The sequence below is a fragment of the Acomys russatus genome, chromosome 21 (genome assembly GCF_903995435.1).
Source record: "Acomys russatus chromosome 21, mAcoRus1.1, whole genome shotgun sequence".
NCBI classification, from domain to species: Eukaryota; Metazoa; Chordata; class Mammalia; order Rodentia; family Muridae; genus Acomys; species Acomys russatus.
The window spans coordinates 11705378-11724787 of record NC_067157.1 but is presented as its reverse complement, the minus strand read 5'-3'; the positions used below and the strand labels follow the sequence as shown (position 1 = coordinate 11724787).

Sequence of the window (19410 nt, the reverse complement as noted above, 5' to 3'; positions counted from 1 at the left end):
TAAACAGGTGATGTGATCTTTAGGCATGATCCTCATTAGCAGGGTTAATGTAATTAAAATGCTTGAAGCACAGAAGGTAGTAGGTACTATGTAGACACACAGATAGATGTATTGGAAGAACATAGACATCCTTGCATATATATATATTAGCTATTATCCTTTATGCATTAAAGTAGGGAAGGCACATAAACGTGCCCATCCATGCCTACCCTTTATCTCAAGTATTACAAAATCCACTTATAAGACTTTTTTCTCTTTATCCACCTGGCTTATCATTGAAGTTGTCAACCTAAACCTAAGGAATTTAATCAGATCACACAATCAGGAAGAATCGGACTCTAAGAAATTTGATCTTCAAATTTTTGTAACTGTCAACCTTAGATCATTACACAGAGCACCAAGCATTTCCCATGGGACACAGGAGTTGGGCTAGAAGCCCAGGCAGTTCGCCAAGCTGTGAGAGAGGTCGCTCACACTGTGATAAAATTGGAAAATGTTAACAGTTAAATCACCCAGGCCACTTAAAAATTGTCAGCGTTCTGATTTACCCTGAGTGGCGGATGTTTTCTGAGATAAATGAACTCTTTAAGCCGCCATTTCTTTCCCCACCCCCGGCCCCAGTAGAATGTACATTGTAATTGTATGTTTTAACAGAATACTCAACCCTCTTCAAGACACAGACTCCTTAGATCTGGAAGTCATAGATGAAACCTGAGTAAATCTTGGTTTGAACCTCTATTCTCTTTCAAATTGTAAGCAATATAATCTCAATTCACAGATTTTTATTTTCCCTTTATAAAATTATCCTTCAAAACTCTTGGCCTAGAAATGGAAGTAGCCCAAATTTTGACTTTTAATTGACAGCCAAATGAGGATGAAAAGCTAGTTCATGCCTGTATTTTACAGAATGGCTATAAGCCAGCCCTCACCTTGGAGTCAGCCAGGCTTTGGAAGAAGTATTTAAACATAGCACGTCTAAATACTTCTCCTCTTTCCTCCATGCTGTTTGAGTGCCCAGCCTGCCTGATAGAAGCTGCTGTTCTTGTGGCTGACTCAAGGGAAGGCTAAGGAATTTTCCTGACCTGGGGAAGTACAGGCAAGCAGACCCCCTTGCCCGTGCTTGTGGGTGCACTTAGCTTGCCTTCTAAAGGACTCTGTCAAGTATTGCATCCAGTGCAGACAGTTGAAGGCCCATTCCAGGCATCCTCCATGTGTGGCTACCTGTTTATAGGGCTACACCCTCTAAAATGGAATTTAATCTAATTTCTTCCATGCTTTCCCAGTTACCTAAGGGACAGCTAATAGATACCTAGGCCAGTTCTAAATCCTAGCCTTTCATCGCTTAAGTAAGAGCCTTTTGGTATAAATTCACAGTTATATGTATGAGCATAAAAAGAGTGACATATATCAAGTGGGAAAAGTTAGTGAATTATTAAATAGCTATAAGTAAACTCATTTTTCCTGTTGAAATACTTGACGGAGTCCTTGCAATTAATTGTCTTTGCTTGTAAGAACCATTTTAAGTTTTTTTTTTTTTTTAACTTAAAGTCTGATTTTATGCACAAAGTTGTTGGTCAAAAGAGTGTCTCCGGGCTGACTTAATATTGTGGGGTGTTTGTAGGCACCTGGAATGGAAACACAAAAGTAGCCATAAAGACTCTGAAGCCAGGCACAATGTCGCCGGAGTCGTTCCTGGAAGAAGCACAGATCATGAAGAAGCTGAAACATGACAAGCTGGTGCAGCTCTACGCGGTCGTGTCTGAGGAGCCCATCTACATTGTCACGGAGTACATGAACAAAGGTCGGGTGGCCCTCCCCTTCCCCCTCCCTTCCCCCTCCCCTTCCCCCCTCCCCTCCCCCTCCTCTCCACCCCTTCCCCTTCTCTCCCCCCTCCTCCCCACCCCCTCTCCCTCACAGAGCCCCAAGGGGGGTCAGAGAGAGAGAAACAGAGCTGCCTGCTCGCTTTCATCCCGCAGTTCGGGAAGCGTCCACTGTGCTCACTCAGGATAACACTTAGAAAAGAGAGAACACTGAGTTTGCCCCCACCCCCGGTTCTTGAGAAAGGCGGTGCCTTTGCATGTCACACATCAGGAATGCTGCTCGGCATGGTTAAAACAGCCTTCTTACAGCGGAGCTAATGTAGAAGGCCATAAGATCTGCTGCCATTTTGAATCAGTGCAGTCTGTTAAAGTTCCTCCTTCAGCACTAAGTAATCAACAGCAGACAGTTTCTGGCTGAGTTCGGTCCTCTTCTCAACATCCTTTGCCCCAGCTTTCTCCTTAAATGTCAGGTGAAGAAATGACATGCAATCATCCCCCCTCCACGCTCCTGTGCGCATGCATGTATTGGTGCACACGTGTGCATGTGTACACCATTATAATCAAACCAGCGTTGTTGGGGATGAAGCCAGAGATCACTGTGTTTTGGAAAAATAAATGAGCCAAACAAGAAACAGCCTTAAAAGGCGCTGCGCACATCAGAAGACAGCAGTGTAATTTTTCTTCTCTATGTACTCTCTTTTAAAAATATAATTGGAATTTTTTCCTGGCAGATTGTTTGCCCTTTGGATCCAGGGTTATTTTGTAAATAACTTTATGATTAAAGCATTAAAAAAAAAAAAAAAAAACTGATGGCCATCGTGTGCCCCCAGCTCCTGCAAATGATTATCTCCGCCTTGGTTCAGTTCTGAGCCTACTCACGCAGCCTTAGAAGCGTGGCTCTGAAGCCCTGGCTGTTCTGCTCGGATGCCTGAGTCAGAGGCGGGGCTGGCTGTGATCTAATTAGGAATCAACCCGCCCCACCCATGCTCCCCAGATACTTAAAATCTGAAAATAAGTCAATGATTCTGAAACTCTTTTGGACCAGAGTCACCTCGAGGTCCATCTGAGGCCCCGCATGGTGGCACATATGCCTGTAATTCCAGCACTTGGGAGAGAGAAGCAATCAGATTGCTGTGAGTTCAAGGCCAGCCAAGGCTACATAGAGAAACCCTGTCTCACAAACAAACAGGAAACCCACAGGCATCTGGGTCTAACTCCAGAGTTTATGGTGAATATGCATTTCCAGCGAATGCTACTGTTGCTGCCAGTGGAAACTGTACAGCCTCAGACTGCTCACCTGAGCTGTCTTTCTCCAGGTTCACTTTCTGGTTCGCTTTCTGACACTCCAACTTGTGACATAAAAAGGAGGTGAAGTTCATTTCTTCTAGTTGCCTTTAGAAACAAAAGAAATGCTGTTTATTTTCTGAAGCTAAAACTTGCTTCTTAGAACATGGGGTTTGTTTCTGTTTTTTATACAAAGCTTCCTTTTTCCTTTGATGACACTGTCCCATTCTCTACCTGTTAACTTACAATGAGGAAATCAAATAGAGCCACTATTGGGAATTTTTGCCTTTCTGAGTAAACTAAAATTGTTCTATGTCTCATTTATAGGAAGTTTGCTTGATTTCTTAAAAGACGGTGAAGGAAGAGCTCTGAAACTGCCAAATCTTGTGGACATGGCGGCACAGGTAGGCCACGGGGTGCCTTGCCTCAGACCGTGGCAGTTTGCGGCATGGACACACGAGGGGTCCTGCTGTAACCGCTGTGCCCCCTTCCCTGGCTTTCCACAGGTGGCTGCGGGAATGGCTTACATCGAGCGCATGAACTACATCCACAGAGACCTGCGTTCGGCAAACATCCTAGTGGGAAATGGACTAATTTGCAAGATTGCTGACTTTGGATTGGCGCGCTTGATCGAGGACAATGAATACACGGCCAGACAAGGTGGGCGCTTCCGGGACAGTGGCCCCTGATTGTATCACTACACTGCTCAGACGTCCCCCTCCTCCTCCCCCTGACTCCCTCCTGCTGCCCTACCCACACCCACCCACACCTCCACCCCCGCTGATCTGGATGGCTCTTAGGTGGAAGACTAGTGGCCCCCACAGACAGGAACCTCACTGGTTTGCTGAGTGGTCCACTCCCGTGGTCTGCCTACCTTTCTGCCAGTGTCTAGGCCCACAGTGTTCTGCTTTTGGAAAAAGAAGGCTGTGGGGAGCCAAGTTATAGCTCATTGCCAGTCCATCATGTACCAGCAGAAATCAGATGTCCCTCCAAGGAGAGACTGTAATAACAGTCTTTTACAGAGGAACAGGCGGGGTTTTGGAAAACTGAGAGCACAGTACATGGCCTCAGAGCTAACATCAGAGGAGCCAGGGCTCAGATCGCCGCAGGAGCGGCTCAGTGAGGGCACCTCGGAGAGAACCTACTGAGGGACATGGAGGCTAGCGGTGACCTCACTGCAGCTGCCTTCCAGGGCCCCAAGCAGGCCCAGCCTGAGACTGAGCTTTCCATGAAGCCTCTTGGCTTCAGAGCAAAGCAGTGAAGGGGAAAGGCATGGTCTGGAGGGGCTGGCTGGTGGCAGTCCCTTGAAACGCCATGTTTCCTTCCCAGTCTGCCTCCACCCACCCACCTCCTGCAAAAGTTCATAGACAGCGATCTTATGTAAAACATAGACCAAAGCAGAAGCCAACCCACTGCAGCGACTGCCAGTAGAGCACCAGGTGCCAGGAAAGAGCTCCCGAGGCATCTTCTGCCTTCCTGGCTGTTCACATGGCAGTGTCCAGGTGTGGAGCTAAGTGAGGGACTCACAACTGTGGAGGCTTCTGTGTTGGTGTTCACACCCAGAACTCAGGCAGAGAATAAGTTTCATTGGTGATATTAACCAAAGGCTGGCCACCCTGAGCCCAGCTGAGCAGAAACTGGGATATACCACAGGATACTGCTTTCTACAATTTTATAGTAAATAATAGCCATTTCACTTGTTTCTAGAATCTTCTTTTCCTAGTTCTTTCTTTTTAACTTTTTATTTCATGCCACTCTTCCCTCCTTTTATTTGACTTGGAATGGAAGTGCAGTGGGTAATGACAGAAAATGTTAAACTAAGACCATGCCTGGTTACAGACACTGTCCAAATGCTGGATTGTATGTTGGGCAAACAGCTCCGCTATTTGAATTCTTCCAACATATGGTATTTCTTGTCCTGGAGCCTTATGCCCACACAGCAAGCCTCCTTGTGGGATCTTGGGGGAGGGGGCTCATGTACGCACCCACACACCCACAGTTAGGAGGCACAGAAGTCGGCTATATCTCAAAGCACAGAGGAATACAGACATGGTTTTGGGCACGGGGTATGCCAAGAGAATCTGAGGGGATGTGAGTAGAGTCCCGGCCCTCAGGGAAGGCGTGTGAAGGCTGATAACCTGATATTTAACTTAGCAAATGGCTCCAATGAAGTGCAGAAGCTTCCTTCTGTGTGTAAGAATATCTCAGTGGCAGAAGGAGCAATGCAAGGCTGTTTTCTCACTACTAACCTGACTTTGTACTCCACAGAGTACGACCTTTCTCCATCCATAAATGAGAAGGTGTCAGGGCCAGGAGTCAGCAGATGTTAGCAGAGGCACTATGGAATGGCCTGGGTGTATAATTCATGCATCCTTCATCAAGGGCCTAAAGACTGTGGCCTTAGGTGACTGGCACCTCTCATGTCAGCTTCTGCACTGGGGCCTGTCCAAGACCCTCTCAACCTGGCCATGCAGCCTTCCTTCCCTCTTCCCATCACGACTGCCTCCCCACCCTGCCTCCCCCGTCACATCAGACCACTGTCTGTACCCCTTCCCAAGGGCGAGCCTCAATCCTTTGTTCGACATTTCCTTGACTTAGTTTTCAAACAGGAGGCGCCGTCCTTCCCTCTTCTCTGCTGTGCTCGGATGCATACCAAACAGTGGGAAGGGGTACATAGCCTGAGTCAGATGAGGTGCAGTGCCGAAGGCAGTACAGTTAGTCTAGAACAAGGAAAGGCCAGCACATGTGTGGCCCTGGACCTGACTGGCCTGCAGGGGGCAGGAAAGAGACTCGGGGTTAGCAGTGTCAGTCATACAAATCCCGAAGCTCACAAGTGGAAGACCAGGATTTAAAAACAGTACAGCCCGCCTGCTCAGGCTTGCTCTTGACCTGTGCCCACTGTCTCTCACCAAAATAGTGTAAGACCAGAGAGAATTACTCATAATTCTCATTTCCTTTTTATTTTACGGGGAAAGCCTCAAGGGGCAACCTCTCAAACTCACACGTGTCAGGGGACCAGAGAAACTCTCATTTGCCAGCCTTGGATAGCCCAGCTGTTCCACCAGTCTCTCCACTGGGTCTGTCCCGCCCCAGACTTTCCACTGCACAGAAAGGTCCGGCATGTATTTGCCAGTGCATTCTGCAGATGGCATGTATGCTGCATGCCGACGTTCCTGCCGGGGATTAATAAGCTCCTCTAGACAGCTGGTCCATGTGCCTAATAATATTTGCAAGTCGGGTTTTATGTCACCCGCAGGCCACAGCCGTGCCGCATCTTGATTATGGGAGTGCAGGCAGTGTTCTGAAACGTGTGCCAAATGCAGCTATTTTGAGACTGTGAATGACAATTGTTTGCAAAACAGTTGTGAGTTTCCCATCTTGGTGCTCTGAAATGTCTGTCACCACACACACACACGCACATATACTGGACAACAAGGTATGACAGCACAAGGCACAAGCACCACTGCCGTGTGCATTGCTACATGTCTTTCCTGTGTCATTGCCTCTTATAAGCCCTACACTTACCCCCTCCCTAGCCCCGCTTGTATACAAAAGCTTTATATCAAAGAGAAGCTCAGGACCAGGCCCGGCACCAGTGAAAGGGATCCTCCACCTGACAGCATTGTAGAAGCAGCTAGAATCATTGGGGATTCGTCATAACGTCATAATTACCTGGACACCTCACACTTAGACCCAGTTCCTGTTAGTCTTACACTCCACACTAAGTTCTGCCCATCCGGAGTCACTTAGAGAATCCATATTGGGTGTTTGAATGCTTTGTTTATAGAAGGAACTTGGCTAAAAGACATGATGACACCCAAGCCAAAGTGAAGGCTCACACAGTGTAGTCTCAGCTACCCTGGGGGCTGCGGAGGGAAGGTCTCTTCAGCCCTGAAGCTTGAGACTGGCCTAGGCCAAATAGCAAGACTCCCCCTCAAAAGAAGAGAGGATGGAGAGGGGAAAGGTGGAGGAGACCTAAGGGCACATAAGGGCAGCAGCCAGCATGGGGGGCGGGGGGGGACACAAGTACCTCAGAGTAAGGCAGCAAAGCCCAGCGATACCGTGTGCTGACCTGGCGCCCTGGACAAGCTGTCTGATCTTCCATGGGCAGGTTACTTCCTTTTTAAGTGATGATGCAACTTACCTGCTTTGTGCATTTCCGCAATTCCTGGAGAGCACTCGGATGTCTAACCCCGCCCAGCTTGTGGGAACTGCTCAGTGTTACTTGGTGCTGTTCTTGTTCTTGGGTAGGCTGCACTGGAAAGACCCAGTTTCCATGCATGAACAAAGAGAGCCAAAGACCCTTCCCAGGAGGCAGTGGTGGGTTCTGGGTAGGGTGGAGCTGGCAGCGAAGAGAACAAGTAAGAGGTCTTAACTTCAGGGAGAGAGTGAGTGTGAGTTGGGATCTGTTGCATCTGAGGTGTCCATGCTGGTGCGTCTAAGCCCAGAGAGGCCAGTGGGGTATCGCACCTGATCCACTGCCACAGCGCCGTCTTCTAATTCATCACTCCCCTCTGTGTCACCGACAGCCACCTCCCTGTCCCAGGATGCTTCCAGAAGTCACCGTAGTCCCCACCTGGGTCCAGGGCGGTGAGGTGCTGCTGCCGCCTTGCACCACACTGCTTTTCTGTCTATCACAGCCCCTGGGCCATTTTTTCCTTCTTACAGAAAATAGGAAGTGGTGGGAAAGCTCTCCACAGACTTGGTCTCTCTTTCTAAGTCCTCAAGCAGCCGAGGGCTGGCTAATGCTGGCTTGAACCTGGCATGCTCGGGTAGACCTGGCTATGTTTAACAGTGACTTGCCCTTGTGGACGCTTGATTTCTTTTCTCTTAATTTACATTCATCCAGCAAGCTAGACAAATCTGGTGTGCAACTGAGTACATATTGACATGGGTATGTAGCCTTGGAGCCACCCCACAGGGGAAGGCAGACCTGTGAAGACCATTGCATTCCCACCCTAGGCAGCTCTATTCTCTATCGCTGCAGTTCCCTCAGCCTGTAAGCGAGGCCGGTGAGCGTTGGTCCGCAGATTCCTTCTTTCAGTAGCCCACCACCTCCAGGAGAGGCATCACCTAGCCACGACACACTCTTTGGTCTGCCTCCTTGCTCCCTGGGACAGTTCTTAGCTCCTTACAGCAGGAGCTAATATTCCTCCGACACACGCACCAGCTGAGCCATCACTGCCTGATTCCACCTGGGGCTCTCGTGAAGGAAGCTGCTGGGTGGGAGACACACACCCTCCTATCTCTGGGGTATTTACCCTGTCAGGTGGGCTGGTCATGGCGCAGGCCTAGACAGGCAGTGGCAGTTACTGCCTCACTGACTGGTGACACTGATTTGAAAGGTGAATCCAGCTACATCACTTAACCCAGCAGCCCAGGGTTAAGCCACCTCTGTCTCCGACAAGCAGGGTGACCTCCAGCAGACCAGCTCCCTTCTTGAGCCTCGTTTTTTGCCCTCTGCAGAGTAGATAGTAACAGCAACGGCCTTGCCTGAGCAGTATGGGAGTTAAGGAGGCGGTCTGTACAAATTCTCTGAGGGTAGCAAAATAGAAGGAATTATTTTTGTTAGCGTTTGTGATATGTTCTCCACAGAAAGGGTTTTTATTATATTAAAAACACTAGAGAAAAACTGTTAGTAACCAACAGAAGAAAGGAGCTTGTAAAGCCATATGTACACATGCACAGACAGCTAGGTGGATGATAGGTAGGTAGGTAGATGGATACATAGATAGGTGACGGGTGGATGGATAATGTATGGGCACACATGTAATCATTTATAGCGTAGACCAGTCTATTTTATCTGGGCAGTCAGCATTCTGTCTCTGTCCACATGTCCCACAGGACCCTCTGTCCTGAACTCAGCTGGGACTCAACTTACCTTTGCCATTCCATTGTCTTCGGTAGACCTTCATCTCCCCCCCCCCCTCCTATTATGAACTATTCATGGATAGTTGTGGCGGTGCACGCCTTTAATCCCAGTACCAGGAAGACAGAGGCAGGCAGATCTCTGTGAGTTCAAGGCGAGCCTGATCTACCTAGTGAGTTCCAGCACAGCTGGGGCTATGTAAAGAGACTGCCTCAAAACCAAACAAAGGAGGAGGAGGAGGAGAAAAGGAAAGAACCATCCATGGACCCAAGCTGCACGCCTTTGTTTTGTGTTTATGTTTCTATGAAGTTAATCGTGTCTGACGTCAGAAGCTGAGCAGCTTCACACATCAGCAGTGTGCACATGGGTAATCGTATGGACCCTGAGTAGCAGTTCTCCTGGACATCAGTAAAACAGGTCCTGCTGGTCCTCTATGGGGACGCTGGCCTAAAGACTGGACCACAGCCCTCATGAGTACAGAGCACATACTAAGCATCGCTGTTCGTGAACAGCAGTGAAAATAGCAGTGGTTCTGCCCTTCCCCTCACTCTCCTCAGGCATACCTTTCTGCTCTCTGAGCAGTATGCACAGGCTTCCCAGAAATCCACTATTGTAATTGCTGCAAGGACACACACACACACACACACACACACACACACACACACACACACACGCATGCACACACATGCTCGCACGCACACCGCCAAGGTTGTTTGCTCTGTAGGTGTTTGCTGCCCGCTGTGAGTCTGCCTCTGGGGAAACTCAGGAGCTGCCAAGCTAGATAGGCCTCTGTGCTCAGATGCCTCCTCCTCTGTGACCCACTTCTCAGGTGGCTTTGGGCACTAGAGAAGAGAGGAGCTCTTTGCCATCATTATTTCTCACTCTTCCCCATAATACCATTCTTTCCCCAGACCCCTTTCCTCCTTTTTCGATTCCCTGCTTCATTCCAAAAGATGGCAAGGCCTTTAAACTGGCTATGAGCATGTTCTGTGAAGTCGCTATCTTAGTGTGAATCCTGGCATTACTGCTCATCTGCTCAGAAACCTTGGATAAGTTAACCTTTGAGCCTGCCTCAAACAGGTAGGGCTGTCACACGGTCTGGGAATAGACACGAAGCGATTACCACAAAGCACTTGCTGCAGTTGGCAGTAGCATTAACAACAGTAGTTTTACACTTGACCCTCTAGGTGCACACCCACCCACAGGTGGTACACATAACCCATGCTGCACCGGGCCTTCATGCTGCCTCCTGCCAGGGATTGTGTCCCATTGACTCATGAAAAAGAGCAAGGACATGGAGTTTCTCTGTGGGTTTGGTTGGTCAGTGGACTTGTTCGAAAAGTAGTAGCCAGATGCTCTCCCAGGAAGCAAATGTCAAGACGGGGAAATCTTTGCATCTTTAGAATATATGAACAAAACAGGGCCATTCCAAACTTTGGGTATTAAGTAGGAGAAGAAAAATGTGTCTGTTCAGATACTCCCAGTATTGAGCATTTAAATTGAATAGATTATTGTCTGGAGTAAAATTCACATATAAATTATACTACAAAGAATTCATACTTGTTACAGTTTTCGTGTTCATTATTTCACGTTAAAAATTGTTACTGCATAAATTAACACATTCTTTCTTGGAGAACATATTTTAGAAAGATTTGTTACTTTAATAACTCTTTGTGTATTAGAAATCCCAGATGCCTATGCTAATTAAATATAATCAGATTTTGGATTCAAAAAAGCACACTAGCCATTTAGCACAAACAAGCAGGCAGCTAGGTTGACAAACAGAATCAGGAAGGACTGGGCCCCTGGTTCTTTTAGATTGCCAGTTTCACGGCGCCGAACTGTGAATTCCTCTGTACCTCTCCTTCCTTTGTTACGATGGCTGGGGATTATTAGACTCCGTGGGCCACGCTGCAGCTCAAGGATTCCTGCAGAATTATTAATCAGCTGCCTCAGAGGGCCCTGTAATCCAGTGGCAGATCAAGGCTGCGATGCCCTCCCTCTGTCAACAGCAGCATCTCCCTTCCCACAGTGTGTCCTGTGACCTGAACAGCAAATGTCAGCGGAGAAAGAGGGTGGGGAAGGATGGAGCGCTCTTAATTGTTGAATTCAATCTAATTTTTTTCCCTGCTGAAGCAGCGAGCCATTTTTTAACAAAAGGCAAACCGCCTCCTGACGCAAGCAAGCTATTGTTTCTGAGTGCTAAGCAGGGGACTCTCTTCCCCCGCCCCCCTACCCCCCCCCCCCCCCCCCCCTCCCCCCGGGCAGAGCCTTGAAAGGGTGCAGTGAGAGGACCAGGCCACCCCCAGGCCCACTCGGGGATCTGCCAGAGGCCACGTGGTGATCCCAGTGAGCCAAACTGAGCCAGGCTACCTCCCTGAACCTTTCTGGGCACACCTCAGTTACCAGGCAGAAGTCACCCACTGGCGTTCTTGGGAGGGACCGCTTTGTTTATCTGTTGAAACTTCAGCCCAGATTAGTAGTCAGGGGAGCAGGACAGATGCTGGAAAGTCCAGATGAGCTGTTGGGAGCACCATCCCCTCCTGGCAGGGATGTGTCCAAAGCCAGATGAGAGGGGTCTTTACATCACTCATCTCTCCCCAGTTGCTTTTGAGATTCAAAGTGCTTGCAGGGTGGAGGGGGGCTGATTTCTGCCACTTAGATCCTCAGACTGACGGTTCTCTGAGTTGGCCCAGGGAATCCAGATGGGCCAGATGCCAGCTCTGGTCACCAGAGCCGGCTCTCTGAGCACCTTCCTCTATCTGCCCAGGCCGCTGGTAGTCCTGCTTTGTGCTCACGAGGCCATCTCCATCTCCTTTGTGCTGTTTGGGCAGAGCTGGCTAGCAGTCGTCTGTGAACGGTCAGGAGCAAGTCCTTGGTCTGCACAGCCCACATTTCTTGGTAGTCATGAGTAAGGAAGCAGATGGTCACCCTCTGTGATTTTAAAGTGTGTAAATAGGAACTGCAGACTGCCACCAAACATCAGAAACGTCTTTCGGCTTCCTCACTGTGCTCTGCTGGCTGGCTGGCAGAAGGAACCTGCATTTGCATCGTCAGGATAACCAAGGACAGGCAGTACACTTGTAAACTGCCTGCAGCTACGAGCCGCCTTCTCCTAACCAAAGGAGGGTGCCTGGCCCAGCATACTGGTCTCCCCAGGGTCTCCAAAGCATAGACACTGTGCCAAAGGGAAAGCAAGGTACAGTTTTAAAAAGCAGCCTGAAGTTGTGCGTGTCATGTGTGCCCCACCCTGTATCCGCACACCAGTGCTGTCCACACTGCCAGGCACAATGGCCCAGACCCCTCTGAGGATGGTTAAATCTCTGCTGGGCTCCGTTCTTAACCCAGTGATAAGCCTGCCAGCACCCCTCTCTATACATGGCCACTGGTGTCCAGCTCCCGTGGGAGCTTCTGTACCCTTTCAGCTTGAACACTTCTTCCATGGATTCATCCCAACCAGACCTTGGATCTGTGCCTGGTCAGTCAGCCCACAGTTTTGCAGTATGTTCAGGCCCAGCTTCTGGCCCCTGGACTCCCAATGTCCCTGAGGAGACAGCATTCTTCCTTAATCCATGTCACATTCTTTGTCCTATCCCTACCCACTGGCAAGCTAAAGTTTCAAATGGAATATTACCCCAATCCATTGTGCCACTGGATGGACCCGAAGTGGCCATTTAGCAGAATATGTTAACCAGGGGTAACTGGAAACACTCCGTTTATTACTTCAGAAGAGTTTGGGGAATTTGAACGTCATCCCTTGGCCTATTAGGAGAATTAGGAGTTTTCCTCTGCCAAGTTTCACTGGGCTTGAAACTATTACTGCGTTTAAATCACCACCACGTTCCAGGTCAGGTCAGCTTTGCTTCACTTGCTAACACAGGATATCCTATCCTAGACTCCTTGCTCTCTACCGTGTAGTCAGCTTCCTGTTACAGGCAACGTGTGTGATGTCTCTAATTCTCTAGGGTGACCTTACAGCCCCATTACTGCACGTTATCTAATACTGCATATAATAATTCACAGGGTTTGTGGCTTCAGAGTTAGAGAGAGTTAGAGAGGCTCCTTGGGTGGTTCTTAGGTCTAAAAGATCAGGATCTCTTGTTGAAGCTGATGCACTTCCTTCTTGGAAATGCTGTCAGGACGAAGGCCGTGCTCTGTGGAGTCCGTCTGGCATTCTTTGCTCTGCGCTGGCTTTACTGCCTCCGCTCTCCTGGATCTTTAACTGGAGGAGAAACACTCCCTGAGGCAATGCAGTGGGATCGGCACCAGAAAATGGATGACCTAACAGTCCAGGGCTCCCTGAAGAGCTAGTGATGTGTGATTGTAGCTGGCCTTCGCTACTTCATAGGTTCTTTTTTTCCTACCGTTTATCCCACTCCCACCTCTACCCCACCCCACCCCACCCCACCCCCATTTCACCTCCTATCACTAGATAGAAGAGAAAGGATAGAGGGGAGAGAAAAATCCCCAAATTCTAATTTCTTTCCTTTTGTTTTTTCTTTAAGCACTAACAAACTGCGACCAGCACCCCCATCCCCACCCCACCCCCAGTCCCCACTCCTGACCAACCACCAACCCGCCTCTCAGGGCTCTAGCATTTATATACCCTCTGAAAAGTTCCCAGAATTCCAAACGTCACACACTCCCAGGAACTATCTGTAGCTGGCAAAACCACACTAGATAGAGCATGAGGCAAATCATCGTCAACTGCTGCCAGAGCAGCCCCATATCCACACCTGGGATTAAAACGAAAACATAGTCTTACAATTTCTGTGTTTTTAAAGAAACCAAAATTCCAAAATAGTCACTGCATGTGCTGGCCCCGTCAGGCTCGTGTTGGCCCCTGCCCCGTGGTGGTCCTTCTGTCTCAGGGACAGCCGTGGGGCGTACTGCATCCCTGCAGCTGTCCTTCCCTGGCCACTTCCTTGTTCCCTGCATCTCCTGAGCCATCCTCTTCAAGCCAGTGCCACGTTTTAGCTCTCTGTGGCTTCAGCCTAGGAGCTGTGTTTGTCCTGTTTTACAAAACTCCTACAGGAGGTACCCTACTCCACATGACCCCAGAGTGCCTCACACTGCTTGGGGACTCAGTGGACACTCGGTGGTTGATGAGTGAGTGTTGGGGATCCTCTTCATTTTAACGCTTTTGACACTTCTAGGGTGAGTGGTGGTGCCGAGGGCCTTTGTCAGTGCAACTCAGTGCCTTGCACATCCAATCTAAGCACAGTTGTAACTGCATTTCCTTAGCTCTCGGCCTGTTCCCAGGAATCAGACACTCTGCTGAGTCCTTTCTACCTCCTGCCATCCCAAGTTACAGACAGAACACTGACACTTGGGCTTTCAAACCCGACCTGAGAGCCCAGGTCTGCCTAACACTGAAGCTTCTTCCTTTCATTTTTCTAAACTTCCGTAAAATTCATTCTTTCACACACACAGACACACATACGGACAGATACACACACATAGACACACAGACAGACACACACACTGCAGTGTCTAAGCACTAAGTTTTCTTTTCTTCTAAATCCCATTTCCGTCCTTTAGAGTTCTTCAACATGTTGTTCTCTCATTTGAAGAACAGAAATGTTGTTTGCACCCATAACTCATGTGTCAGACATGTAGCACACTTACCAAGTGCCCATTATCTATTCTGTGTTGGTAGGGGCTCGGATTGCCTGGCACAGGTTGTTGCTTCTGTTCAGGCTCATCCCCCAGAGACTTTGGGAGAGGGGAAGGCTAGGCAAGTGGAGGGAGAGATGGCATTTCAAGTAAGCTAATACGGCGGGAGGAAGTAGAATCGTGCCAGGTGTGCGGTACCTGCTGCAGGAGCCAAAGGCAAACTAAACTAGATTAACTGTATGTTTGCAGTAGGAAGGACCAGAGTTGAATGGATATGTGGGTCCCTGGAAACCAGGTGGCGGGTTTGATTTCATTCTGTTGGGACCCACAGTAAGCTGCAGTTTAAAAGGATTAACTGGAGGGGTTGGGTACCGAGGCAGGAGGACACAGCCGAATCCATGACCGGAATCTGGCTTCTGCAGTGAGCTTAAGCGGGAAACGGTGGCTTTGAGACATGTGCCGAGCAGAAGCAAGGTGCTGGATTAAAAGCAAAGCCGTGGATTCCATCTAGACATCGCCTGGGGGAGCAGAGTCCCGGCTTCTGAAACCTGGCAATGTGGGAATCATTGGATGGTGGGTAGGAGAAAACAAAAACTGAGGGGGATTTTGTTTGTATCTTAGAATTGAAAAGTAAGAATTTATTTATAACCCAGTCATTTGGTGAAATTTTTCTGCCTTCTACAGGAGTCACTTATAATCTTAAAAATAGAAAAATGATACAGTGAACAATAAATTCAGCTTACAGTTATTATATTTTAGGTAAAGCCAAGAGACCCTAGAAGCCTTGTCTCATAGATATTTGGAAATAAAGAACCAAGAATTCAAATGAGAAACATCTGAATGTGCCCATCCCCCTCCCACAGGCAGCAGGCAAAGTTAGTGAGGAGGGGACACATTTCCAAAGGGATAGTGGAGAGAGAAGAGGCCTGAACACTGAGGCCTCTGTGGCACTGGCCATTAGAGCAAGAAAGAAGAAGAGTGGACCTTGGGGACAGAAGACAGACGGACAGACGGGAAGGAGGTCATGTTTGCTGCTGTGAATTGAGTCCAGTGCTAGTACTGTTGGGGGAAATCCAGACATGCTTACAGTGGGAAGGAAGGAGAGAGCCAGCCAGCTCTGCAGTGGTGCCGTGGGGACGGGGGGAGGAGGGTTGTCCTTAACAGTTCTTACGGACAAACTTGGGTAATGGAGTAAAACCCTCCCCTCCTTTTTCTCTGGCGTGATGCATAGGTGCTTATGAGCCCTGCTTCATAAGAAGAGAGCCAGCACGCATTGAGTTGGGAGTGATGCCTACAATTCTCACTTCCTGGTCTTTCTGCCACTGATGCCACTGCCCATGCCAGCAGCATCCCAGGAACTGCCCCCTGATCTTCTCGAAGCAGAACTGGGTCTCCCTCTACATCTCTCAGACCCAAAGGTGGCGGGGGGGGGGGGGGGGGGGGGGCGCGGGTCTCAGTACTCTGCGTTTGGTATCAAAGTGCAGATTTTTCTGTTTCATTGGTGGGTGGCAGATGTTTTTCTGTTGTAGTTAGCAGTTGTTAGGCCCTTAAACTCGCATCCAGATGATGACAGACAAGACAGTGGTACTGTCACCAAGAACAAAGGGAACACACCCTAGAGACAAGAGACCAAATTAACTGCCTGTAAGAAACAAGAGCCAGTCAGAACGGAGGGGAGAGCTGGAAGGCTAGTCCACTGTCCAGCCTCTCTGTCACCTCTGTGTGCCAGACACACCAGTCGTCCCAAAGACACGCTCCAACCCTCAGGGACAGCACGGTCACAAGACATACTTCTGACAGTCCGTGTGTTCATCACACTTGAAGCCGTAACAACTCCCAACAGCGGGCTGTTGTGGCAGCTTGGAGCTGGGAACCCTGTCCAGTTGTTAGTAATCAGGCAGAGGCGGGTTCTCTGAGCAAGTAGCACTCGGGCCAAAAACAGAGAGGCAGGGGTTAGCCACAGGGTGGCAGTGAACTGTTTTCTCTGTGGGAGTTGCCCCCTTCCAACCCTCTAGCCTCTAAATTGGCTCAAGTTAAGCACTTACTGCAGCCCCTAGTGGGATCCCTTGTGGGGCTGCGAACTGTGGTGCTGGATGGCCTTAAACACACCCTTCTCAGACTTGAGTTTAACACCTGCATCTTTTGCGGCCATATGCAAAAACACCAGGCAGAAACAGCTGCCTAATCCTCCCCCTTTCAAAGCCATACTCCAGGGCCAGTAAGTTTGTGCCCTCGGAAGGCAGGAAACCAAGGACGGGAGGAAACGGAAGTGATGAGTGGGTAGGAAAGAAGGCACTGGTTAGTTCTTTTCATTAATAGCTTGTTGTTGCTTGAATTTAACCTTTTGTCTTAAAAGAGAAAAACATTATCTTTTTTTTAATCTCTGAACACAAACAAAAAAAGCTGGGTGGAAGGCGGAGGCAGCTGATGTTTGGTCCAGGGCAACCCGCTTTTGACACTGAGGAAAGCCTGTCACCCTAACCCCAGTGGCTTGGAGTCCAAGCTGCATAGATGGAAGGCTGTGTGAAGAATGCTCTGGAAGACACTTTAAAACAAAACGACTGCTCAGAGAATCCCAAATTTTGCAGGCAGCCACCAGCACTCAAGGGAAGACAGAAACAAGTACACTTTAGACAAATTGCATCAGACCAGAGGAAAACAGTAGAACTGCTTGCCTGCCTCAGTGTTAATGTGAGATACCACAGAGGGAAATAGTAGGGATTTTTTTTCTCAATTTTGATTTCACACTGGCACTAAAGAGATGGAGAAGAAAACTACGTTGCTGGGAAATGTTAATATCGTTTTGGTGTACTGTATTTAAAAGAAAAATGTAATTGCTATAATTTATCACGTCTGGCTATTAAAACCTCCATAATTTAAAGATTTTAATCACTGGCCACTTTGGCACATAGTGACTTTTCATAGATGATGCTATGACAGTTCTGATTTTTATCAGCCTTTGCATGCTTTTTAGCAGATCCTAAGCATAATTAGGATGCTTTAAGCATGTCATTGTTTGGATAACTAATAACAGAATCCTTGTATTTTTTCCTTTGGTATGTTCAAGAAATGGCCAGAACGGCTTTGTAGTTGCTGATCCTAATATGAAAGTAAAGGCTGCTGGGTCCATCTTACTCTGTCCGCATCTTCCCAGCAATGTGATGAGCAGGGTGGGCCCCACCTTTCCCTTAGATGGGGAGAAGAGAGGAGTCTCCTAATGATCAGAGACATTTAAAAGACTTAGGCCTACTGCCTTTGACAGGAATTTGCTGTGTGTGTGTGCATGAGTGCATGAGTGTGTGTGTGTGTGTGTGTGTGTGTGTGTGTGTGTGTGTTGATTTGGATAAGAACAGCCCCCTTAGGCTCATATATGTGAATGCTTAGTCACCAGATTCATACGCTGTCATCAAGGCAAACCCTGTCTTAAAGAATCACTCACTTGAACTCTCTGGCTGTGAGAGATAGGAAGTGAGGACCGTGACCATATAATGCAGAATAAAAGCTTTTCAGAGATGAAATGGCTACTGTGTGGTGCACGCCTGTAATCCCAGCACTCAGGGAGGCAGAGGCAGGCGGATCTCTGTGAGTTCAAGGACAGCCAGGGCTACACAGAGAAGCCCTGTCTCGAAAAACCACTTAAAAAATGGCTACCGTGGTTAGAAAGAGTAGAGGGAAGTGAGAAAACAGGTGCAGACAGGATCATTTCCCTACAACAGGTGTAGGAAACTTAGGAAATACCCATTTCAGGGTAATGTGCATGCTATATGCACTCTCCTCCACCCAAGGAGAAGCTGGGTCTTCCATGAATTTGTGGCACCTCATAAGACCAGTGAGGTTTTGCATACTAGAGGACAAGAAGAGTACAGTGATCTAACCCTGTGTGTATTTATTAAAATATAGCAGCATTTCAAAGATACGTGTGTGTGTCCATATATACATACATACTGCCTTACTCACTGTTCCATTGCTGTGAGAGACACCATGATCACAGCAACTCTTGTAAAGGAAAGTGTTTAATTGACGCTGGCTTACAGTTTTGGAGGTTTAGACCGTTGTCATCATGGTGGGAGTATGGCGGCATGCAGGCCGACATGGTGCTGGAGAAGGAGCCGAGGGTTCTACATCGAGGTCCACAGGCAGCAGCAAGAGAGCTACCGGGCCTGGCTTGGGCTTCTGAAACCTCAAAGCCCACCCTCAGTGACTCGCCTCCACCAGTAAGGCCACACCTACCCGCTTGTAGTCACTGAGCCACTCCGCGCCCCGGTTTTTCCTTCCCCACCTCCTTCCTGTCCTCCCCTCTCAATTTGCTCCCCTGAAGATGCCGCTGCTGTGCTCCCTCGTCCCTCCTCCACCTCATGAATAACCAGGTCTTCGTTCGGCAGGTGCCAAGTTTCCCATCAAGTGGACAGCCCCGGAAGCCGCCCTGTATGGAAGGTTCACGATCAAGTCTGATGTGTGGTCTTTTGGAATCTTACTCACAGAGCTGGTCACCAAAGGAAGAGTGCCGTACCCAGGTAAGAGCATGGACCTGGGCAGTGCGTGTCCAGCGGCTTCGCTTTTGACTTCCTGTTTCACAGGAGTCCTCTCCAGCTGCCTTTCTAAGCCCTGTGCTCAGCCTTCTGCCAAGGGAGTTAGCCAGAGGGATGCAGAACCAAGAGCCTGTACCATGACCTGTACACCAACTTTAATGTGCTAAGTCGCCGGCTTAAATACTCCAGTTTCCACAGGTCATGGAATTTGTCCTGTCTCCGTAGGTGTGTGTGTCATGGCTCCCAGAACAGAAATGTCACTGGTCGAGCCTGTGCCCAAATGGAGTTGGCA

The 19410-nt window shown here is 48.7% G+C and overlaps 1 protein-coding gene across 5 annotated transcripts in view; it reads left to right on the top strand.

Annotated features, from left to right (window-relative positions):
- The window catches only part of Fyn (FYN proto-oncogene, Src family tyrosine kinase), a 192833-nt gene that overhangs the window by 162188 nt on the left and 11235 nt on the right, over positions 1-19410 (top strand). For all 5 annotated transcript variants that reach the window (XM_051164531.1, XM_051164535.1, XM_051164530.1 and 2 more), the window contains 4 exons: positions 1622-1801; positions 3432-3508; positions 3611-3764; positions 18972-19103. In XM_051164531.1, coding sequence (XP_051020488.1) covers positions 1622-1801; positions 3432-3508; positions 3611-3764; positions 18972-19103 — 543 coding nt within the window. The remainder of the gene's footprint in view (positions 1-1621; positions 1802-3431; positions 3509-3610; positions 3765-18971; positions 19104-19410) is intronic.